Source organism: Argopecten irradians, chromosome 3 (genome assembly GCF_041381155.1).
Source record: "Argopecten irradians isolate NY chromosome 3, Ai_NY, whole genome shotgun sequence".
Classification (NCBI taxonomy): Eukaryota; Metazoa; Mollusca; class Bivalvia; order Pectinida; family Pectinidae; genus Argopecten; species Argopecten irradians.
The window spans coordinates 66,025,248-66,044,936 of record NC_091136.1 but is presented as its reverse complement, the minus strand read 5'-3'; the positions used below and the strand labels follow the sequence as shown (position 1 = coordinate 66,044,936).

At 38.6% G+C, this 19,689-nt stretch overlaps 1 protein-coding gene across 4 annotated transcripts in view; it reads left to right on the top strand.

Annotated features, from left to right (window-relative positions):
- Nucleotides 1-19,689, top strand: part of LOC138319379 (centrosomal protein kizuna-like) — a 29,001-nt gene that overhangs the window by 693 nt on the left and 8,619 nt on the right. Inside the window, exons 2-14 of one of the 4 annotated variants that reach the window (XM_069262478.1) lie at nt 1,685-1,747; nt 3,995-4,157; nt 4,337-4,687; nt 4,802-5,078; nt 5,618-5,846; nt 6,306-6,452; nt 6,572-6,736; nt 6,844-6,994; nt 7,255-7,372; nt 9,921-9,950; nt 11,324-11,437; nt 14,783-14,921; nt 18,006-18,140. In XM_069262478.1, the coding sequence (XP_069118579.1) occupies nt 1,685-1,747; nt 3,995-4,157; nt 4,337-4,687; nt 4,802-5,078; nt 5,618-5,846; nt 6,306-6,452; nt 6,572-6,736; nt 6,844-6,994; nt 7,255-7,372; nt 9,921-9,950; nt 11,324-11,437; nt 14,783-14,921; nt 18,006-18,140 (2,082 nt within the window). The remainder of the gene's footprint in view (nt 1-1,684; nt 1,748-3,994; nt 4,158-4,336; nt 4,688-4,801; nt 5,079-5,617; nt 5,847-6,305; nt 6,453-6,571; nt 6,737-6,843; nt 6,995-7,254; nt 7,373-9,920; nt 9,951-11,323; nt 11,438-14,782; nt 14,922-18,005; nt 18,141-19,689) is intronic. The other 3 variants (XM_069262479.1, XM_069262480.1, XM_069262481.1) reach the window with 3 other exon arrangements.

Below are 19,689 nucleotides of genomic sequence, written 5' to 3'. Positions count from 1 at the left end.
CGGTTCGACCGTTGCTTAAAGTTATTATTTCAAGTATAAATCCTGACAGACCTGCATTTTTTTTATACAGGCCTGTGAGGCTTTGTCAAAGCTCGTCTGAAAACAATATAAAATCTGTGCCCTTATAAATTATGCCAGTAAAATTACAGCTCAAATTATGAACTCTGATATTTAGTGTAAGAGGAAAGGAGAAAAGGAACATATCTTCTGTTGTCGTTAGGTTTTTAAAACATTTTCGATGTTACAATGTGTTGTCGGTATACTGTCACGGCAAACCTCTTGTCACTCGATCTATCGTTGACCAGCGGCCGATTTCAGAATATTAAAATCGCTCTAATTCCTTCATTTTTGCACCAATCTTCATAAAACTTGGTTGAAATATTCATTTTAATGTACTGAATAACATATCTTGTGTTGTCACTAACTTTTCCTTATATTTAACGTGTTATCGTTTCTTGTCGTTTGTTGTCGTTATTAAGTGTGACCCGTCTCCAATGATCGATATGGTCCGCTACATTCCTTTCTCTAAATCTTCATCCATGAACAGACAAAGTGGTACAGAGGATTTTGCTTTAAAATTTGAATAGGATATTGGAGATGGCCTTTTGCACCCCCATTTGACCACTACATACATGTGAACAGGCAAATAGACATTGATTCCTTTACTTGATAAATATGTAAATGATTTACACTAGAAAGGAACAACAAGTATTAATTTTCAAAGTTTTAAATCAATTTTAATCGTGAAGTAACAAAAACAAAAAAGATCCAATTTTAGGTCTTGTTTACGCTATATGTAACTTAACATGATTGTGTCTGCAAATATTTACACATCAATTTTGAACCTAATTAATGATAAGTTTACGTACATTTGCCCTGGTAAAATATGAGCTTACAATCGTGATTAAACTTCAAAGTGCTTTAATTAGAATAAGATGTTTGAGTCCATGATGATACTGAAGTAATAATCTACGACTGCTTATATAAATCGTGTCAGTGTCAAATATCATAAAATAACAAGCCATACGATAATGTTAATCTGTAACCACACTGATTTCTAGTAAAATCGAAGTATATAAAAACATATATCAGCGTATTTTGCTGAAACACATTGCAGAATTGAAAAATATTTGATTTTGTTTTTAAAATTTCCCAGATATTCGAATAACTGGAGGTCACATAAAAATTGATGCAAATACACGGAGTTGAAAAACAAAGATAAAGAAGAAAAAATCAAGACGCAGAATTTTATGCACATAACCGAATTATTCTAATAACCGTTATGCGATTAGGTGGAGCCCACTGTATATCCTTTTGCTAAGCATACACTCAGTGCTTGAAACATCGGTCAGGAAGGTCGCCATTATTGAAACAGGAGAGCTAGGAGAAAACGTAGTGGCCAGACCAGGATTTGAACTCGGGATCTCCAAACACTAGCTAGATGCTCTACCGATTTAGCTACTTGCAGGCTGCATGCATGGTCACTGTTGAACGACCTAGACTAGTCCAAAACCCAACATTCAACACACATGTATAATTTTATTTATTGTTTAAAACATAGATATGAATATTTGTACCAAAACTTAAATGGACCTGTGTCTTGAAATTGTGATATTAAATGAATATGAATTATCAATGTGCATTAATTTAAATGTATTTCATATATTTTTCTTTTATTATCTAGTGAAAGCAGACGGGCAAATCTTGAGCAACAATTAAAAGTTCTAGCAAAGACAGATAACCGACTGTAAGTATATATATATATATAATGCCCAATGATCAATTTGGTAATAAATAGAGAACTTGGAAGGTTTTGCTTTATAGAAATGTTAAATTCTATGTTATATAAATATAATATAACAAATCATACCAATGATTTGAATTTCTTCGAGACTACATTAGTAGTTAGTATACATATTTTTAAAAGAGTTTGAGGTAGTTATTGTTATTGACTGTTGTGATTGTATTAAAATTGATTGCTTAATACTTTAGTTTCCAAATAAAATTTCAAGGATTATGAAGAAAGAAAGTGCATTTGTCTGAAAAGCGAGCATAAAATTATTATGATAGAAGTTATTTTCTGATTTTTAGGTGCACTCTAATATAATAGGCATATGTGATGTGGAAATTTTTATTTATTCAGCATTAAATGGGCTATTAGTTTGATAGAGATTAATATCATAATTATATAATGTCAATAGAAAGATCGTCAAAAAATTTGGACTATATATATGTATGTTTCCACAAGCAGTATACATCTGCAAACTAAGAGCCAGTACATATTTGAATTTTCATTGGCAATTGTTGATTTTGTATTATAAGGGTGAAATTACTCTCACCATGTTTTTCAATATTTAAAAATAGAGGATTCTTTTCGCAGAAATTTTGTCCTACATTAAAAATTCCTTCTTAAGTTATTTAAAGATAATTCTTTTAGAGGACATTCTGATAAAAACATTGCATTGTCAATAAAACTTTGTGTTAATTATTGTGCTGCTCCCTCAGGGCTGCTATAACAGTGTAAGTCTCACACAGATCTCCACCACTTCACACGATGTACAATTATTTAATCAAGCACACAACTATTTTGTCACGTTTCACTTGCTCCAGAGTCTTGTCCTCTGTCGACTGAGATTATTCATGTTCTTTAAATGTTTTATCTCATAATTATAGATATTCAGATCAATGCTGTTTAATAATTACACCTAAGTTATGTTTTGTGACATTTTCTTGACACTTTCAAAAATCTCAACAGGTTTTATACTGATGTTAACAAGACAGTAAAATGTGTAAATATGACTTTTGTGATATGGTGACAACATTACCTACAGTAAAATGTATAAATATGACTTTTGTGATATGGTGACAACATTACCTACAGTAAAATGTATAAATATGACTTTTGTGATATGGTGACAACATTACCTACAGTATAGTATATGATGGTATCTATTTATTGTAACCAGTTTTCAGTATTTATCTTTTATAGAATCATTTCACTGTAACTTATTCTATTAGAATGTTTTAATTTTAGGTCCTGTAGATAGACTTTCTTTTAAATCAGCCTTTATTAATATTTTATACCCTTTTCCCCCACATGTATTACCTACAATAAGGCTAGGATCCTTAATTTTTCATTGGATCTACTGTAATATGATATATACTTAAAATCTTAAATTATTGATTGACTTTAAGTAATTCTGACATGAGCAGCGTTCAAAATTAACGCCTGTCCGTCTGCCCGTGACCGGCAACTTTATAGTCAGGCAGACAATATTTACCATGTAGCTGGTCCTTTGACCGGAAACTTTTGTTTGGTCCAGATAGAGGATATACAAAACAAAAATGGCAGTAAAATTGTAGAAAGGTCTAGATCTAAGATCAAACTGTACAAAACAAATTTTCATAGTATTCCGGTTTTTAGTCAACTTTGTTGAGAGGCTACGATTCTAATCCGGATATGCAGATATATTTTGTTAGGGCCGTTCCAGCAAAACATATATGGTAGATAGGGGGGGGGGGGGGGGAAGACACTTTTAAATTGGAAGACCCACCGATAGAAGTGATTTTCAATTTTGTTGATCCCTCTATCTACTCAAGATAGCGAAGCGTTGCACAAGCGTAATACAAGAGTAGACATCTGGACATTAACACTTATGAACTGCCACTTTTTTCTCGACTTAATACCAGTGAATTTAAATAAAGATTTGTTAATGACGATAGTATTTTGCCAAAACTAATCCATTGTTTCCCTGTACCATTGCCAAGTTTGATTGAATATAATACGTTTTAGATATTCTGTCATTATTATAACAAAACACCCAGAAAATGAAATAATAATGAACACTGGACATGAGGCACATTTTTGATATCTTTGACCATCAACATTGTACCATTGTTTATAAAAAGCTCTTTTCAGATGTATCAAACTTTTTGAACAAACACTATTGAAATAGATCTATAAATGAAGTAATTTTAATAAATTCCATGTCAGGGCAAAGCTAAGAGCTGCAAAATTGAAAAGTTATTGGAAAAAGATTTGTAATGACCAGAAGAGAGCTCAAGAGAGAAATGACCGAATTGTCCAGGAGTTTGAGAGGATTGATACGTTCCTTGCAGCATCGACGGCCAGAACAGAGAAACTACGACTACTTAAGGTGAGTTTTACTGTAGAGAATCAGGATAGAGACATAGTGATGTTTTTCAGTATCATACATATATATCGGTAGATAGGACTCAAAAAGGAGTAAATGTTTTGATTGTCTGAAACAATATAAGGACACAGGTTATCTTTATCAGAAATGATATGACAGAAATGATCTTTTGTTATTATCAGAGGCAGTATGAGGAATACATAGAGAAGACCTACCCTCTATGGATGGAACAAGTGCTCCACCACAGACAACAGACCCAGTCCTCTCATGCAAGTCCTCAGGGAGTCACTCCACACTACTCACAGCCCAGCCACCCTCATCAACAGCCAGCAGGCTATCGTGACTCTAATCCTCAGTCAGCTACAGAGGCTCGGGTGGGACCACCTCCTATGGAGCCTCCTCGAGCATATACAGATACACATACACCTGTCAAACAGACTTACAACCAGCAGATTGAGGGGCCAGAGGAGAGGGATTCATATGGCCATGTGCTGACATCTACACCATTTAGAGGAGATAGCCAGTATACTCAAGTATGTCATCCATTAATTCTGATAATCCGGTGTTACCAATATACAATGAAATTGATAACCACTGTATTGACAATTTTCATAACTAAAATTTGTTTTTGTTTATTTTAAACACAGAAGCCAAAATCCTCCTCCATCTATGCCAATATATCTCAAGTGATGAGAGATCCTGCTGAGCAGGAAATGACTCAGCAACAAAGTCAGATGAGGACCGGTCATCAACAGGTCACACATGTCCCCGCGGAAAGGGAAGCAACTCCTCAGCGACTGTCTGAACAAGTTGCCGACATTAGCATCAGTGATGATGTTGTGGAGGAAATGGTCCAGCATCCCCAGCCTATACAGAGTGTTCGGATAGGTCAACAAGTACACAAACCAGTGCCAGAGTCTCCAGGTAAGGGGAAAACTTAAGGTCAAGGCCTTTTTGTTTATGTGTAATAACCGGTTTACCATATGTGTAATAACCAGTTTACCATATGTGTAATAACCAGTTTATCATATGTGTAATAACCAGTTTACCATATGTGTAATAACCAGTTTACCATATGTGTAATAACCAGTTTACCATATGTGTAATAACCAGTTTACCATATGTGTAATAACCAGTTTACCATATGTGTAATAACCGGTTTACCATATGAACAGTAAACAATCTTCAGAATTAGCTAGGTTAAGCTAAAGTTTAAAATTATAATGTGATCATTGAGGCATTGCATGTGAGAAAACTACTTTATAAGGATTTTGTAGTGATGTCATACACAATTGTTCCATTTTTGAAATCATCTGTTGCTATAGAAGTAAATGTTATCAGAATTGATCCTTTTTATTGGTCGAAATGTACATGTTGTCATATATCTTCCTCTGTCTGCTTTGCCAAGGTTTACATAGTTTTATGTAGATAAGATGTGGTTATTGTTCTGTTTGTTCCAACAGATGTTTCTCAATCCCTGTCTGGACCAATGGAGCCCCAGCCAGGTGATGAGGGTGGGGAGGATGAAGTCAGTGATTTTGGTGATGATGATCTACCTTTAAGTACAAGTCAGACAGGACCAGAACCACCGAAAAAGATAGTGAGCCAAGAGCAGATGTCACCTCCCAGCTCTCCTGACGCCACTCCTCGAGACCCCCCAATACAAACAGCTGTGACAGAAGCCGACTCAAGGTTAGAATATCTAACCATACCGTGTTAGTGTGATGGAGAAATGTACATCATCTATATGATATACGGCCCCTGTTGCAGTGTAATATAAAGGTTAATTTACCCGAAGGTGTAATATTTCCCAAAAACTTGCATGCCTAAGGGAAATATTACATCTGAGGGTAAATAAACCTTCACATTGCCATAAGGAGCATAGATTGTTTATTTTACCGGAAATAGTGGTCAATTCATAAATGTTTGTAAATATTACTTAAATTTATGATGAGTAAATATTGCCGTTTAAGATTTCGTCTGTCATTGTTGTACAATTGGAAGGGGAGATAACTCACTGTGAAAGATGGGCGGTCACTATGGCCCAGACACTGATATAAACACAAGGTATAATAATATAAATAATGATTAACTGGTTGTAACATCTGTATGATATACTTTATCATCACTGATAAATTGTTTATTTTGCAGTCCTGGTACCCCATCTCCTGATATGAGTCTGGATGGACTGATGCGACTGATTGTCCATGTTCAAGAGGACTTTCCAGATGCCTTATCCCACGAAGGGTACTATCGATCTCACCGACCGTCTGCTTCAGACCGCCGCGACATCATGCAGTAAGTTATCATACCCAACACCGTACCACACATGTCCACAATACATTCAGTCATATCAGTCGTAAAATGCTTTAACCATAAAGAATACTTGGTGTACATATATGGTTTCTACATTGTAGTAAAGCCAATAAGGGGATCCCGCTGTACGACCAGGATGCAGAGAAGATCAGTATGGTACTATTGGAACAGCTCCCCCTGGTGGTGAGGAATGTGTCCAACAAGGGCCTCCTCCCAGACTCTATACTCAGTGGAAGTATAGACAGCATCACAGAGATGAAGATCAGGTAGTGAAGAAAATCATGATTACTTGTCAATGTTTTGAACTTCAGAATATGAGGATAGGATACATTCTGCCATTCAATTTTCCATGTACATGTTTATTTCTCCACAGAATGGCTTTACAAGAAGCAGCCCAACCCCTGTGGGACTGTTTGTTTAATCACCTCGCCCTACTCGTCCGTAACAAAGTCATGGTAACCAAGGAAGTAGCCGCTGTGTTTGTCCCCAGTATGGTGGCTGACTACTCTCCATATCAGGATAAGGTAAAATACAACTGATCATCAAACACAAAATCATTAGAATGATGTCTGCTTCTGAATTAAGTATTCGCTCAATACAAGCTGAGCCATGTTTTAGCGACTGTTGGCAATGTTTAACAGATAGCCCTTTGTTTATAGTTCAGTGTTAGCTTCCATAGAGCTGACCACACACTGGTGTTAAGATCAATTGGAAGGCTGAATATTACTCTTACTATCATGATATATGTAAAACAGTGCATTACATTGTATTGTTTTTTTTTCAGGCTTACAATCTTCTGATTCGTCTCCTGGACAAGTTTGACGAGGACAGACAGACTGATGGGGATCACGCGATAACCCCTCGGGATAACATGGACAGTATGAGGAGCAGTCTAGGTGGAGGTAAGGCAGGGGGTGGGGCGACAAAGGGGTGGGGCAACCAGGGGTTGGGGCAACCAGGGGTTGGGGCAACCAGGGGTTGGGGCAACCAGGGGTTGGGGCAACCAGGGGGTGGGGCGACCAGGGGGTGGGGAGACCAGGAGGTAGGGCGACCAGTAGGTTGGGACTGAGGGGGTGACCAGGGTATGAGTGGTCACTAGGGATGGGGCAGCAATTATCCCCTGGGCTACCATGAATAGCTTGAGGAGCAGGTAAGGCATGGTTAGGCGACCAGGGGGTGCGGCTGAGAGGCGACCAGGGGGTGCGGCTGAGAGGCGACAAGGGGGTGCGGCTGAGGAGCGACCAGGGGGTAGGGCTGAGAGGCGACCAGGGGGTGCGGCTGAGAGGCGACCAGGGGGTGCAGCTGAGAGGCGACCAGGAGGTGCGGCTGAGAGGCGACCAGGGGGTAGGGCTGAGAGGCGACCAGGGGGTGTGGCTGAGGAGCGACCAGGGGGTAGGGCTGAGAGGCGACCAGGAGGTGTGGCTGAGGAGCGACCAGGGGGTAGGGCTGAGAGGCGACCAGGAGGTGTGGCTGAGGAGCGACCAGGGGGTAGGGCTGAGAGGCGACCAGGAGGTGTGGCTGAGGAGCGACCAGGGGGTAGGGCTGAGAGGCGACCAGGAGGTGTGGCTGAGGAGCGACCAGGGGGTAGGGCTGAGAGGCGACCAGGAGGTGTGGCTGAGGAGCGACCAGGGGGTAGGGCTGAGAGGCGACCAGGAGGTGTGGCTGAGGAGCGACCAGGGGGTAGGGCTGAGAGGCGACAAGGGGGTGGGGCTGAGAGGCGACCAGGGGGTGTGGCTGAGGAGCGACCAGGGGGTAGGGCTGAGAGGCGACCAGGAGGTGTGGCTGAGGAGCGACCAGGGGGTAGGGCTGAGAGGCGACCAGGAGGTGTGGCTGAGGAGCGACCAGGGGGTAGGGCTGAGAGGCGACCAGGAGGTGTGGCTGAGGAGCGACCAGGGGGTAGGGCTGAGAGGCGACCAGGAGGTGTGGCTGAGGAGCGACCAGGGGGTAGGGCTGAGAGGCGACCAGGGGGTGCGGCTGAGAGGCGACCAGGGGGTGCAGCTGAGAGGCGACCAGGAGGAGCGAGGTGCGGCTGAGAGGCGACCAGGGGGTGCGGCTGAGAGGCGACAAGGGGGTGGGGCTGAGAAGTGACCAGAGTGTGTGGCTGAGAGGCGACCAGGGGCTGTGGCTGAGAGGCAACAAGGGGATGCGGCTGAGAAGTGATCAGAGTGTGTGGCTGAGAGGCGACCAAGGGGTGTGGCTGAGAGGCGACCGGGGGCTGTGGCTGAGAGGCAACAAGGGGATGCGGCTGAGAGACGACCAGGGGGTAGGGCTGAGAGGCGACCGGGGGGTGCGGCTGAGAGGCAACAAGGGGATGCGGCTGAGAGACGACCAGGGGGTAGGGCTGAGAGGCGACCGGGGGCTGTGGCTGAGAGGCAACAAGGGGATGCGGCTGAGAGACGACCAAGGGGTGTGGCTGAGAGGCGAACGGGGGCTGTGGCTGAGAGGCAGCAAGGGGGTGCGACTGAGAGGCAACAAGGAGATGCGGCTGAGAGGCGACCAGGGGGTAGGGCTGAGAGGCGACAAGGAGTGTTGAGGTTCAATAATCACATAGATCACATATACAGCTTGAGAAGTCGTCTGGTTGGAGCTCAAGGTTTTGGGACTAGGAAAGGTAAAATAATGGGATAAGTGAAATTTCAGTTAACAAAAAAATGGGAGTGGTGTTAGGACAATGAAGATGGGACTAGATGTTATGGGTAGAGTTAAGGAATGAGGTGACATAGAGACGGCAGGGCTGATACAGTAAAATAGATAAATAAAGGATGAAAACTAGATGTTATGATAACATTAGTTAAGGAAAATGTTTTAAGGTTTGAATTGTGGTATTAACTTGTCACCATATTGTTAAAGTGAATAGTTGGGCACTGAAACCAGTCTAAACGCGTTCCTTGGCCTTCCAAAAGTCCTTATATATATATATGAAAATGACGGTCAAGTTCTGCTTACACTCTCCAGTTTTGACTGTTGAAATTATGGAAAAGCCCTGTGTAAATTTAACACAGTTCTGAAAATAAATTCTGAACGCTTTGCTGCGTGGGAATGTGAACAATGACATAGTCAGTCAGACTTTTAGGATTCCTATAATATCAATCAATGTATTTGGTTGCAGAGCAATTTTGATGGGAAGTTTTATTTTTTTTATCACAAAAGAAATTATACTGGATATATCAACAGTGTTTTTGCTGTCTTTAGCCTTCCTTTGCCCGACTGTTCACTTTAAATCAGCTGTTCCTGAAAACATCCATCGCGAAAGGATTCTCTGAGAAGTGATTCGAGTCAGGAATGATCTACTGTTGACCGATGTCCGGGTATTAGTCATTCACCCCCATTGTTTTCAGGATGTGAATAATTAATGATGATTTTATGCTTTATATGTGTATAGACTGTAGTGTCTGAAAGTATGAATAAGACAAAAGAGTATGTGTGTATCAACATGTTGTTGTGTTTCAGTTGTTATTGGTCCTGAAGGCAAAATCCAAGGTAACGCTATGCCATCCAGACCGGTGTGTCTGTATGTAGCATGCTTGGCTCTCCCACAGCTGTGTATAATCAGCAGCTATCAGTTTGGAGTCAGTAATCATGTTCTACCATGTGTAGCTTCCTCTGTCTCATCATCCTTAACACATCATCATTTCAGTACCAGATTACTGGCTACCAGCATTTGTTTGTCCACTAAGCAGGCAGCTCATCTGAGTTATATCTGTAACCAGATTATTCTATAAAGCAATTTTACATAGTGTTGTCTAGTGTGGTCTCCACCAAGCGGCGTCCTCAATGTTATTGTATGCACTGATCATTAGCAAGTGATTCATTTTGTGGGTTTTATTTTTAATGTTGATTTACTAACAAGGAGTTTTTCACCATTGAGACTTTTCTATGTAGCAATATGATAATGATTCACTGCTGTTTCACACCAATACACGGGTTTATAATGATCAAAGTCTTATATTCTCTAATATCAGTACTTCAGTATAAAAACAAATTGGTATCTTCAGCAACGTTTCCTAAATAACAGCAATTTTTACAAATGTCCTTCTGCTTTATACCAGATTATTTAAGCTAATTGAGCATGGCTGTTTATCATGATATCCTGAATTTTGACATTTTTATATGCTAGCGTAGACATTACATATTGTAGTAAATGTAGGTCTAGCTAGTAAGTGTAGTGTCGTTAATCAGTCCACAATATCATTAACTATATACTATAAACTTTATTAGGACAAAAACAAGTTTGAAAATATATGTATGATGTTTGTTTTAATGTTTACTTTGACACACAGGTGAGATTTCCACAGTTTGTGGTTTCCTCTTATCACCATAGTTACGGGATATGTTTTTGCCAAATGTTTAATATTTAGTATGTTCATTACATTGTGCTTGGTTGCATGGAACTCTTCCGGTGATAAAAAAAGTAATCGTTGGTTTAATATGGATTGAAAAACCAACCACAGAATATTGATCCGTGTAACTGTTTTATATAGTTTGGCAAAAACATTGCTACAAATTTCAATTAGATTTAAATCTATCAGTTTCTGTATGTATTTCTGTAATTTCTATAAATATAATGATGTGAATCTGTGATATTTTAATCTGTACCATGACATGAAGTTTAATCTTTTCTATTATATTTTTTACTCTCTGTGTCTTTATCATGCAATGTGATCTGTCTAAGGCTGTGAAGTTTATGATGGATTGGTCTGCTGAATGCCTGGATTCTAAAACATGATTGTACAGGCCTACCACAACTTCACAGGAAGACAGGTTTCACTGCTCTATCATTACTTACATGTGTTTTGTCAGATTTCTTTTCCAGTTCTGTGTTGTGTTAATCACTTTCATTTTACTGAACACAGTCCCACCACTCAAGTTTGGCAGTTTAGTGGATAAACAGTTCGGTAGTGATGATGAGTCGACCACCATGTTGACCCCCAGCGTCCCTACAGATGCCCCTAAGGTGCCCCTCAATGGTATGTCACAGGGAAACAAGGAATGGTAAACATTCCCAAATAAACTGATATCAAAATGTTATTGGAAAATCAGTATTTATGTAAAATATAATGATTTTATCCTGTAGAGTCAATGAATACCTGGCCCCCTAATGTACCTTGTTGATGTGGAACAGTAATTTATTACCTGGTCCCCTAATGTACCTTGTTTATGTAGAACAGTAATTGATTACCTGGTCCCCTAATGTACCTTGTTTATGTGGAACAGTAATTGATTACCTGGTCCCCTAATTTACCTTGTTTATGTGGAACAGTCATTGATTACCTGGTCCCCTAATGTACCTTGTTTATGTGGAACAGGAATTGATTACCTGGTCCCCTAATTTACCTTGTTTATGTGGAACAGTAATTGATTACCTGGTCCCCTAATTTACCTTGTTTATGTGGAACAGTCATTGATTACCTGGTCCCCTAATTTACCTTGTTTATGTGGAACAGTCATTGATTACCTGGTCCCCTAATTTACCTTGTTTATGTGGAACAGTCATTGATTACCTGGTCCCCTAATTTACCGTGTTTATGTGGAACAGTAATTGATTACCTGGTCCCCTAATTTACCCTGTTTATGTGGAACAGTAATTGAGTACCTGGTCCTCTAATTTACCTTGTTTATGTAGAACAGTAATTGATTACCTGGTCCCCTAATTTACCTTGTTTATGTAGAACAGTAATTGATTACCTGGTCCCCTAATGTACCTTGTTTATGTAGAACAGTAATTGATTACCTGGTCCCCTAATGAACCTTGTTTATGTGGAACAGTAATTGAGTACCTGGTCCCCTAATGTACCTTGTTTATGTGGAACAGTAATTGATTACCTGGTCCCCTAATTTACCCTGTTTATGTGGAACAGTAATTGAGTACCTGGTCCTCTAATTTACCTTGTTTATGTAGAACAGTAATTGATTACCTGGTCCCCTAATTTACCTTGTTTATGTAGAACAGTAATTGATTACCTGGTCCCCTAATGTACCTTGTTTATGTAGAACAGTAATTGATTACCTGGTCCCCTAATGTACCTTGTTTATGTGGAACAGTAATTGATTACCTGGTCCCCTAATGTACCTTGTTTATGTGGAACAGTCATTGATTACCTGGTCCCCTAATGTACCTTGTTTATGTGGAACAGTAATTGATTACCTGGTCCCCTAATGTACCTTGTTTATATAGAACAGTTATTGATTACCTGGTCCCCCAATGTACCTTGTCTATGTGGAACAGTAATTGATTACCTGATCCCCTAATTTACCCTGTTTATGTAGAACAGTAATTGATTACCAGGTCCCCTAATGTACCTTGTTTATGTAGAACAGTAATTGATTACCTGGTCCCCTAATTTACCTTGTTTATGTAGAACAGTAATTGATTACCTGGTCCTCTAATTTACCTTGTTTATGTGGAACAGTAATTGATTACCTGGTCCCTTAATGTACCTTGTTTATGTGAACAGTAATTGATTACCTGGTCCCCTAATGTACCTTGTTTATGTAGAACAGTAATTGAGTACCTGGTCCCCTAATGTACCTTGTTTATGTAGAACAGTAATTGAGTACCTGGTCCCCTAATGTACCTTGTTTATGTTGAACAGTAATTGATTACCTGGTCCCCTAATGTACCTTGTTTATGTAGAACAGTAATTGAGTACCTGGTCCCCTAATGTACCTTGTTTATGTGGAACAGTAATTGATTACCTGGTCCCCTAATGTACCTTGTTTATGTAGAACAGTAATTGATTACCTGGTCCCCTAATTTACCTTGTTTATGTGGAACAGTAATTGATTACCTGGTCCCCTAATTTACCTTGTTGATGTAGAACAGTAATTGATTACCTGGTCCCCTAATGTACCTTGTTTATGTGGAACAGTAATTGATTACCTGGTCCCCTAATTTACCTTGTTTATGTGGAACAGTAATTGATTACCTGGTCTCCTAATTTACCTTGTTGATGTAGAACAGTAATTGATTACCTGGTCCCATAATGTACCTTGTTTATGTGGAACAGTAATTGATTACCTGGTCCCCTAATGTACCTTGTTTATGTGGAACAGTAATTGATTACCTGGTCCCCTAATGTACCTTGTTTATGTGGAACAGTAATTGATTACCTGGTCCCCTAATGTACCCTGTTGATGTAGAACAGTAATTGATTACCTGGTCCCCTAATGTGGATCAGTATTGTTGTCCCTTGGTATCCTTTGTTTTTACCTGACAACCTCTTATAACTGCACTTCCTTTTGTCGTTAATTTTTGATAAAATAAGTGTTATATCCTCGTGATGTTGATCTCCCTGTCAGCGCCTCATTATGCACCTGTTCTTTGTGTTAAATGTTCATCTAATCACATTGTCATGATGCTTTTTATTGAAATATCAAACACTCAACTCTCTTCAAGTTTATCATTGTATAACTTAAAACTCCATTGTAGTTGCAATTCTTTTGCTCCACTTACTAGCATTGCAGTTCCAATAGTTGACACATTTTTATAACTTATCTGAATGTCTGCAGTTTTACATATCAATTTTTCATGTATTTCACATAGTTAAATGTAAAGCATGCAAATAGCAACTCAAGTTTCTCTTATAACAGGTATGATTATGTAAATCACAAATGAAATTTCACACATATAATTATGTTGTCTTTGGCTATAATTTTGGTATAAATAGTTTCTGCAAAAGTTTAAAAATGAAATTACTTTACCTGCATGCTCTGTTCATATTAGGTATATACAATAGTATATTACTCATGTATCACTAGTATGAAATTGAGATTTCCCAGAGTTACATATAAAATTGAGATTTCCCAGAGTTACATATAAAATTGAGATTTCCCAGAGTTACATATAAAATTCAACACTAGAACCCTTTATAGGAAGAGTTTATCTTAAGGATAAAACTATAAATGAAAGGAAAACACACTGTATCAATATCAATGATAATGACTTCTATATATTTGTGATAATGTATAAACTTGTAGTATGTGTAAATATATGTTAAACTTGTGTAAAGCACATATGTTATCTGTACCGGGAATGGTCATTATATTATCATCCATAGGACTAAACTTTTATATGTTTAAATCAAAACTCATTGCAAATTAAGTTATATTTTTTACTTTGAATTACATATTTCCTGATTTTTATTCATTCCTTATACCACTTCCGTACATAATGAAATTGAATTTGCTTTTCTTTGAGTATTTTATGGTAAGAATAAAGGGATATCATGAAATGGTGACTGTCTATTAATAAATCATAAAGACAGCTTAAATATAGACCAGAAAAGTCTGATACATTGCATGCTTATACACAGAAACCACAGCCTACAGAAATATGTTATCGGGGACCATGACGTCACAAAGCCGACAACCTGTCCACGTGGACGATGAGGATACAGATGATGATGTAGAGAAACAGTTTGCCTCTGCCCTATCTCCGCGAGACCCTCCGAGGTAGGTCCCTGTGTGCTATGTGTAGGCTTCCTTGTGTGGTGTCACTATATACTAACCTCAGATTTCTCTCATGTTCTATAATCGGACGCCTGTGTTATATTTAGGTCATCTGATAGTCATCATGCTTCGTCCGTCGTCGTGCGCCGTGCGCCGTCCGCCGTGCGCCGTCCGTAAACTTTTCACATTTCAATCTTCTTCTCAAGTTTGACCAGTGGCATTGAGCTGAAACTTACATGAAATGATCCTGACATGGTCCCGACAAAATGTTCTTATTTTTCGGGTTGATCCGAAATCCAAAATGGCCGCCACAGCCGCCATCTTCAAAACGCATTTTGAACTTCTTCTCAAGTGCTACCAGTGCGATTTGGCTGAAACTTGCATGAAATGATCCTGACATGGTCCCGACAAAGTGTTCTTATTTTTCGGGTCGATCCGAAATCCAAGATGCCGCCACAGCCGCCATCTTGAAAACACATTTTGAACTTCTTCTCAAGTTCTACCCATGCGATTTGGCTGAAACTTGCATGAAATGATCCTGACATGGTCCCGACAAAGTGTATTTATTTTTCGGGTCGATCCAAAATCAAAGATGGCCGCCACAGCCGCCATCTTGAAAACACATTTTGAACTTCTTCTTAAGTTCTACCGGTGCGATTTGGCTGAAACTTGCATGAAATGATCCTGACATGGTCCCGACAAAGTGTTGTTATTTTTCGGGTCGATCCGAAATCCAAGATGGCCGCCACAGCCGCCATCTTGAAAACACATTTTGAACTTCTTCTCAAGTTCTACCGGTGCGATTTGGCTGAAACTTGCATGAAATGATCCTGACATGGTCCCGACAAAGTGTTGTTATTTTTCGGGTCGATCCAAAATCCAAGATGGCCGCCACAGCCGCCATCTTGAAAACACATTTTGAACTTCTTCTCAAGTTTTACCAGTGTGATTTGGCTGAAACTTGCATGAAATAATCCTGACATGGTCCCGACAAAGTGTTCTTATTTTTCGGGTCGATCTGAAATCCAAGATGGCTGCCACAGCCGCCATCTTGAAAACACATTTTGAACTTCTTCTCAAGTTCTACCAGTGCGATTTGGCTGAAACTTGCATGAAATGATCCTGACATGGTCCCGACAAAGTGTTGTTATTTTTCGGATCGATCCGAAATCCAAGATGGCCGCCACAGCCGCCATCTTGAAAACACATTTTGAACTTCTTCTCAAGTTCTACCAGTGCGATTTGGCTGAAACTTGCATGAAATGATCCTGACATGGTCCCGACAAAGTGTTGTTATTTTTCGGATCGATCCGAAATCCAAGATGGCCGCCACAGCCGCCATCTTGAAAACACATTTTGAACTTCTTCTCAAGTTCTACCGGTGCGATTTGGCTGAAACTTGCATGAAATGATCCTGACATGGTCCCGACAAAGTGTTCTTATTTTTCGGGTCGATCTGAAACCCAAGATGGCCGCCACAGTTGCCATCTTGAAAACACATTTTGAACTTCTTCTCAAGTTCTACCGGTGCGATTTGGATGAAACTTGCATGAAAGGAGCCTGACATGGTCCCAACGAAGTGTTGTTACATCTCTGGTTGATCCCCAATCGAAGATGGCAACCATGACACTATATCTAATTAATTTCCTATATGATTATTGCCAAGGTACTCAGATGACCGTTAAGGCCCATGGGGCTCTTGTTCTTATCTTCAACCTGTAAATGTAATCATCAGTAAGGTACCATGTATCTGGTATCAGTGGTAACATATCAATGTATCTGGTATCAGTGGTAACATATCAATGTATCTGGTATCAGTGGTAACATATCAATGTATCTGGTATCAGTGGTAACATATCAATGTATCTGGTATCAGTGGTAACATATCAATGTATCTGGTATCAGTGGTAACATATCAATGTATCTGGTGTCAGTGGTAACATATCAATGTATCTGGTGTCAGTGGTAACATATCATATCAATGTATCTGGTATCAGTGGTAACATATCAATGTATCTGGTATCAGAGTGGTAACATATCAATGTATCTGGTATCAGTGGTAACATATCAATGTATCTGGTATCAGTGGTAACATATCAATGTATCTGGTATCAGTGGTAACATATCAATGTATCTGGTATCAGTGGTAACATATCAATGTATCTGGTATCAGTGGTAACATATCAATGTATCTGGTATAAGTGGTAACATATCAATGTATCTGGTATCAGTGGTAACATATCAATGTATCTGGTATCAGTGGTAACATATCAATGTATCTGGTATCAGTGGTAACATATCAATGTATCTGGTATCAGTGGTAACATATCAATGTATCTGGTATCAGTGGTAACATATCAATGTAACAAATGGCTTCCGTGTAGATCAAGGAAATACATAATGTGTTACACTGTAAGATCAAGAAATTGGATGATATAAAATAAGTGAATTGTTTCTCATGGTAGAGGAGTTTAACCTTGTATTGAAGTCCTAACTGTAGTCTGTGTAGAATACTAACCATTATATACATGTACAATTCTGATGACATGCTGATATTCTGATTACATAAGTATGGATCAATTGGATGATTGGTAATTTCATCAGATTTAGGATTCAAATTTTTATGGTCTGCTGAATACTGTACACCAACTTTCCTTCCTTGCTACTTAATTTTATGATTTTTGTTTCACATCAACTTTTCGGAGATTAATTTTCGCAGATTCAAAAATTGAAATATGATGTCTTTCAATATACGATTGAGGAGGATATTAAGTGATGAAGTTAAATCTTCTGCTTTACCTTTATTGCAAAATTTTAATAAAAAAAATTTGATTCCCACAAAGTTATATAAAATGTACAGCAATGTACATATATCATACCTAATTAAGTAATTGTTGTGTACCTCGTTACTCTCACTTCTTCAATTTTGTATTTCTTTTGATTAAAATAAAACCAGACATTTTCAAATGATGCCAATATGCATTGTCATGGATGCGTAAACCAATTTAAAGACGGACTCAATGTGATGAGCATGTTATAAGGATTTAGTCACACCACGTAAAATGCACAGTGTGTCTTACTTTCCAGCACCATTCCACCTCCAAAAAGTTTTGCTAACCCTACTGACTCCAAACCTGACAATCAGGCGGAGCCTCTTTCTGATCTGAGCTCTCCTACTCAGCCGAGTCCTGTGTATGTTCCTACTGCTATACAGAAACAGAGGTAATGGTATATGTGTAGTCAGTGCTAACCTCCAACTCACAAATAGCCAGCCAGAAATAAACACCCTATCAAATCAATTTGATAACTTTCTGTATGTTTTTGTATGAATTGATTATTTTACGAATGGTTAGATGCAATCTTGTTATAAGTGAAGGTATACTGTTGCCTTTTGTTCCTTTTGTCAGTTCTATATTGATCAAGTGACCATTGAATATGCCACAGGATTATATCTTTATTATAATGTAGTTAATAAATATTTTCTGGTAGGTTGTTCTATCTGTGAAGGCGCCAGGTAAATGGGCACAAAAAGTATAACTGTGTCAGTCATTCATTCACCAATTCATACATTTTCTGTGTAAAATCATGCCATAAAACATTGGTTTTCCCTCCAATCAGGTAGCAATCAGTCATTTTCAGTCCTGAATCATGCAACATCATTCCATTCTGTCTGAAACTATGCTGCAAAACCATTTATTTTCAGTCCAGTCATGCTGTGAAAGAATTCATCATCAGTTCAATGGCATGCCATTAAATCATTCATTTTCAGTCGGAAATCAGACCACACAATCATTCATTTTCAGTCGGAAATCAGACCACACCATCATTCATTTTCAGCCTATTAGCCTCAAATCATGCCATAATATCATTAGTTTTAGTTCATAATCATTTTATTTTACAGTCAGACCATGATGATTAGAACTTTGATAAGTGTATTTCCTCGCTGTCTCAAACTTTCTGCTCTGTCCCATCTAGGCCTATAATTCAGCTTACCAGAACAATAAATAATTTGTAATATAATTTTGTCGTGTTTAGAGTAGATAAAGACATGTAACAATTAATTACAATACCAGGTATATGGTCATGGTTTAGAGTAAATAAAGACATGTAACAATTAATTACAATACCAGGTATATGGTCATGGTTTAGAGTAGATAAAGACATGTAACAATTAATTACAATACCAGGTATATGGTCATGGTTTAGAGTAGATAAAGACATGTAACAATTAATTACAATACCAGGTATATGGTCATGGTTTAGAGTAGATAAAGACATGTAACAATTAATTACAATACCAGGTATATGGTCATGGTTTAGAGTAGATAAAGACATGTAACAATTAATTACAATACCAGGTATATGGTCATGGTTTAGAGTAGATAAAGACATGTAACAATTAATTACAATACCAGGTATATGGTCATGGTTTAGAGTAGATAAAGACAAGTAACAATTAATTACAATACCAGGTATATGGTCATGGTTTAGAGTAGATAAAGACATGTAACAATTAATTACAATACCAGGTATATGGTCATGGTTTAGAGTAGATAAAGACATGTAACAATTAATTACAATACCAGGTATATGGTCATGGTTTAGAGTAGATAAAGACAAGTAACAATTAATTACAATACCAGGTATATGGTCATGGTTTAGAGTAGATAAAGACATGTAACAATTAATTACAATACCAGGTATATGGTCATGGTTTAGAGTAGATAAAGACATGTAACAATTAATTACAATACCAGGTATATGGTCATGG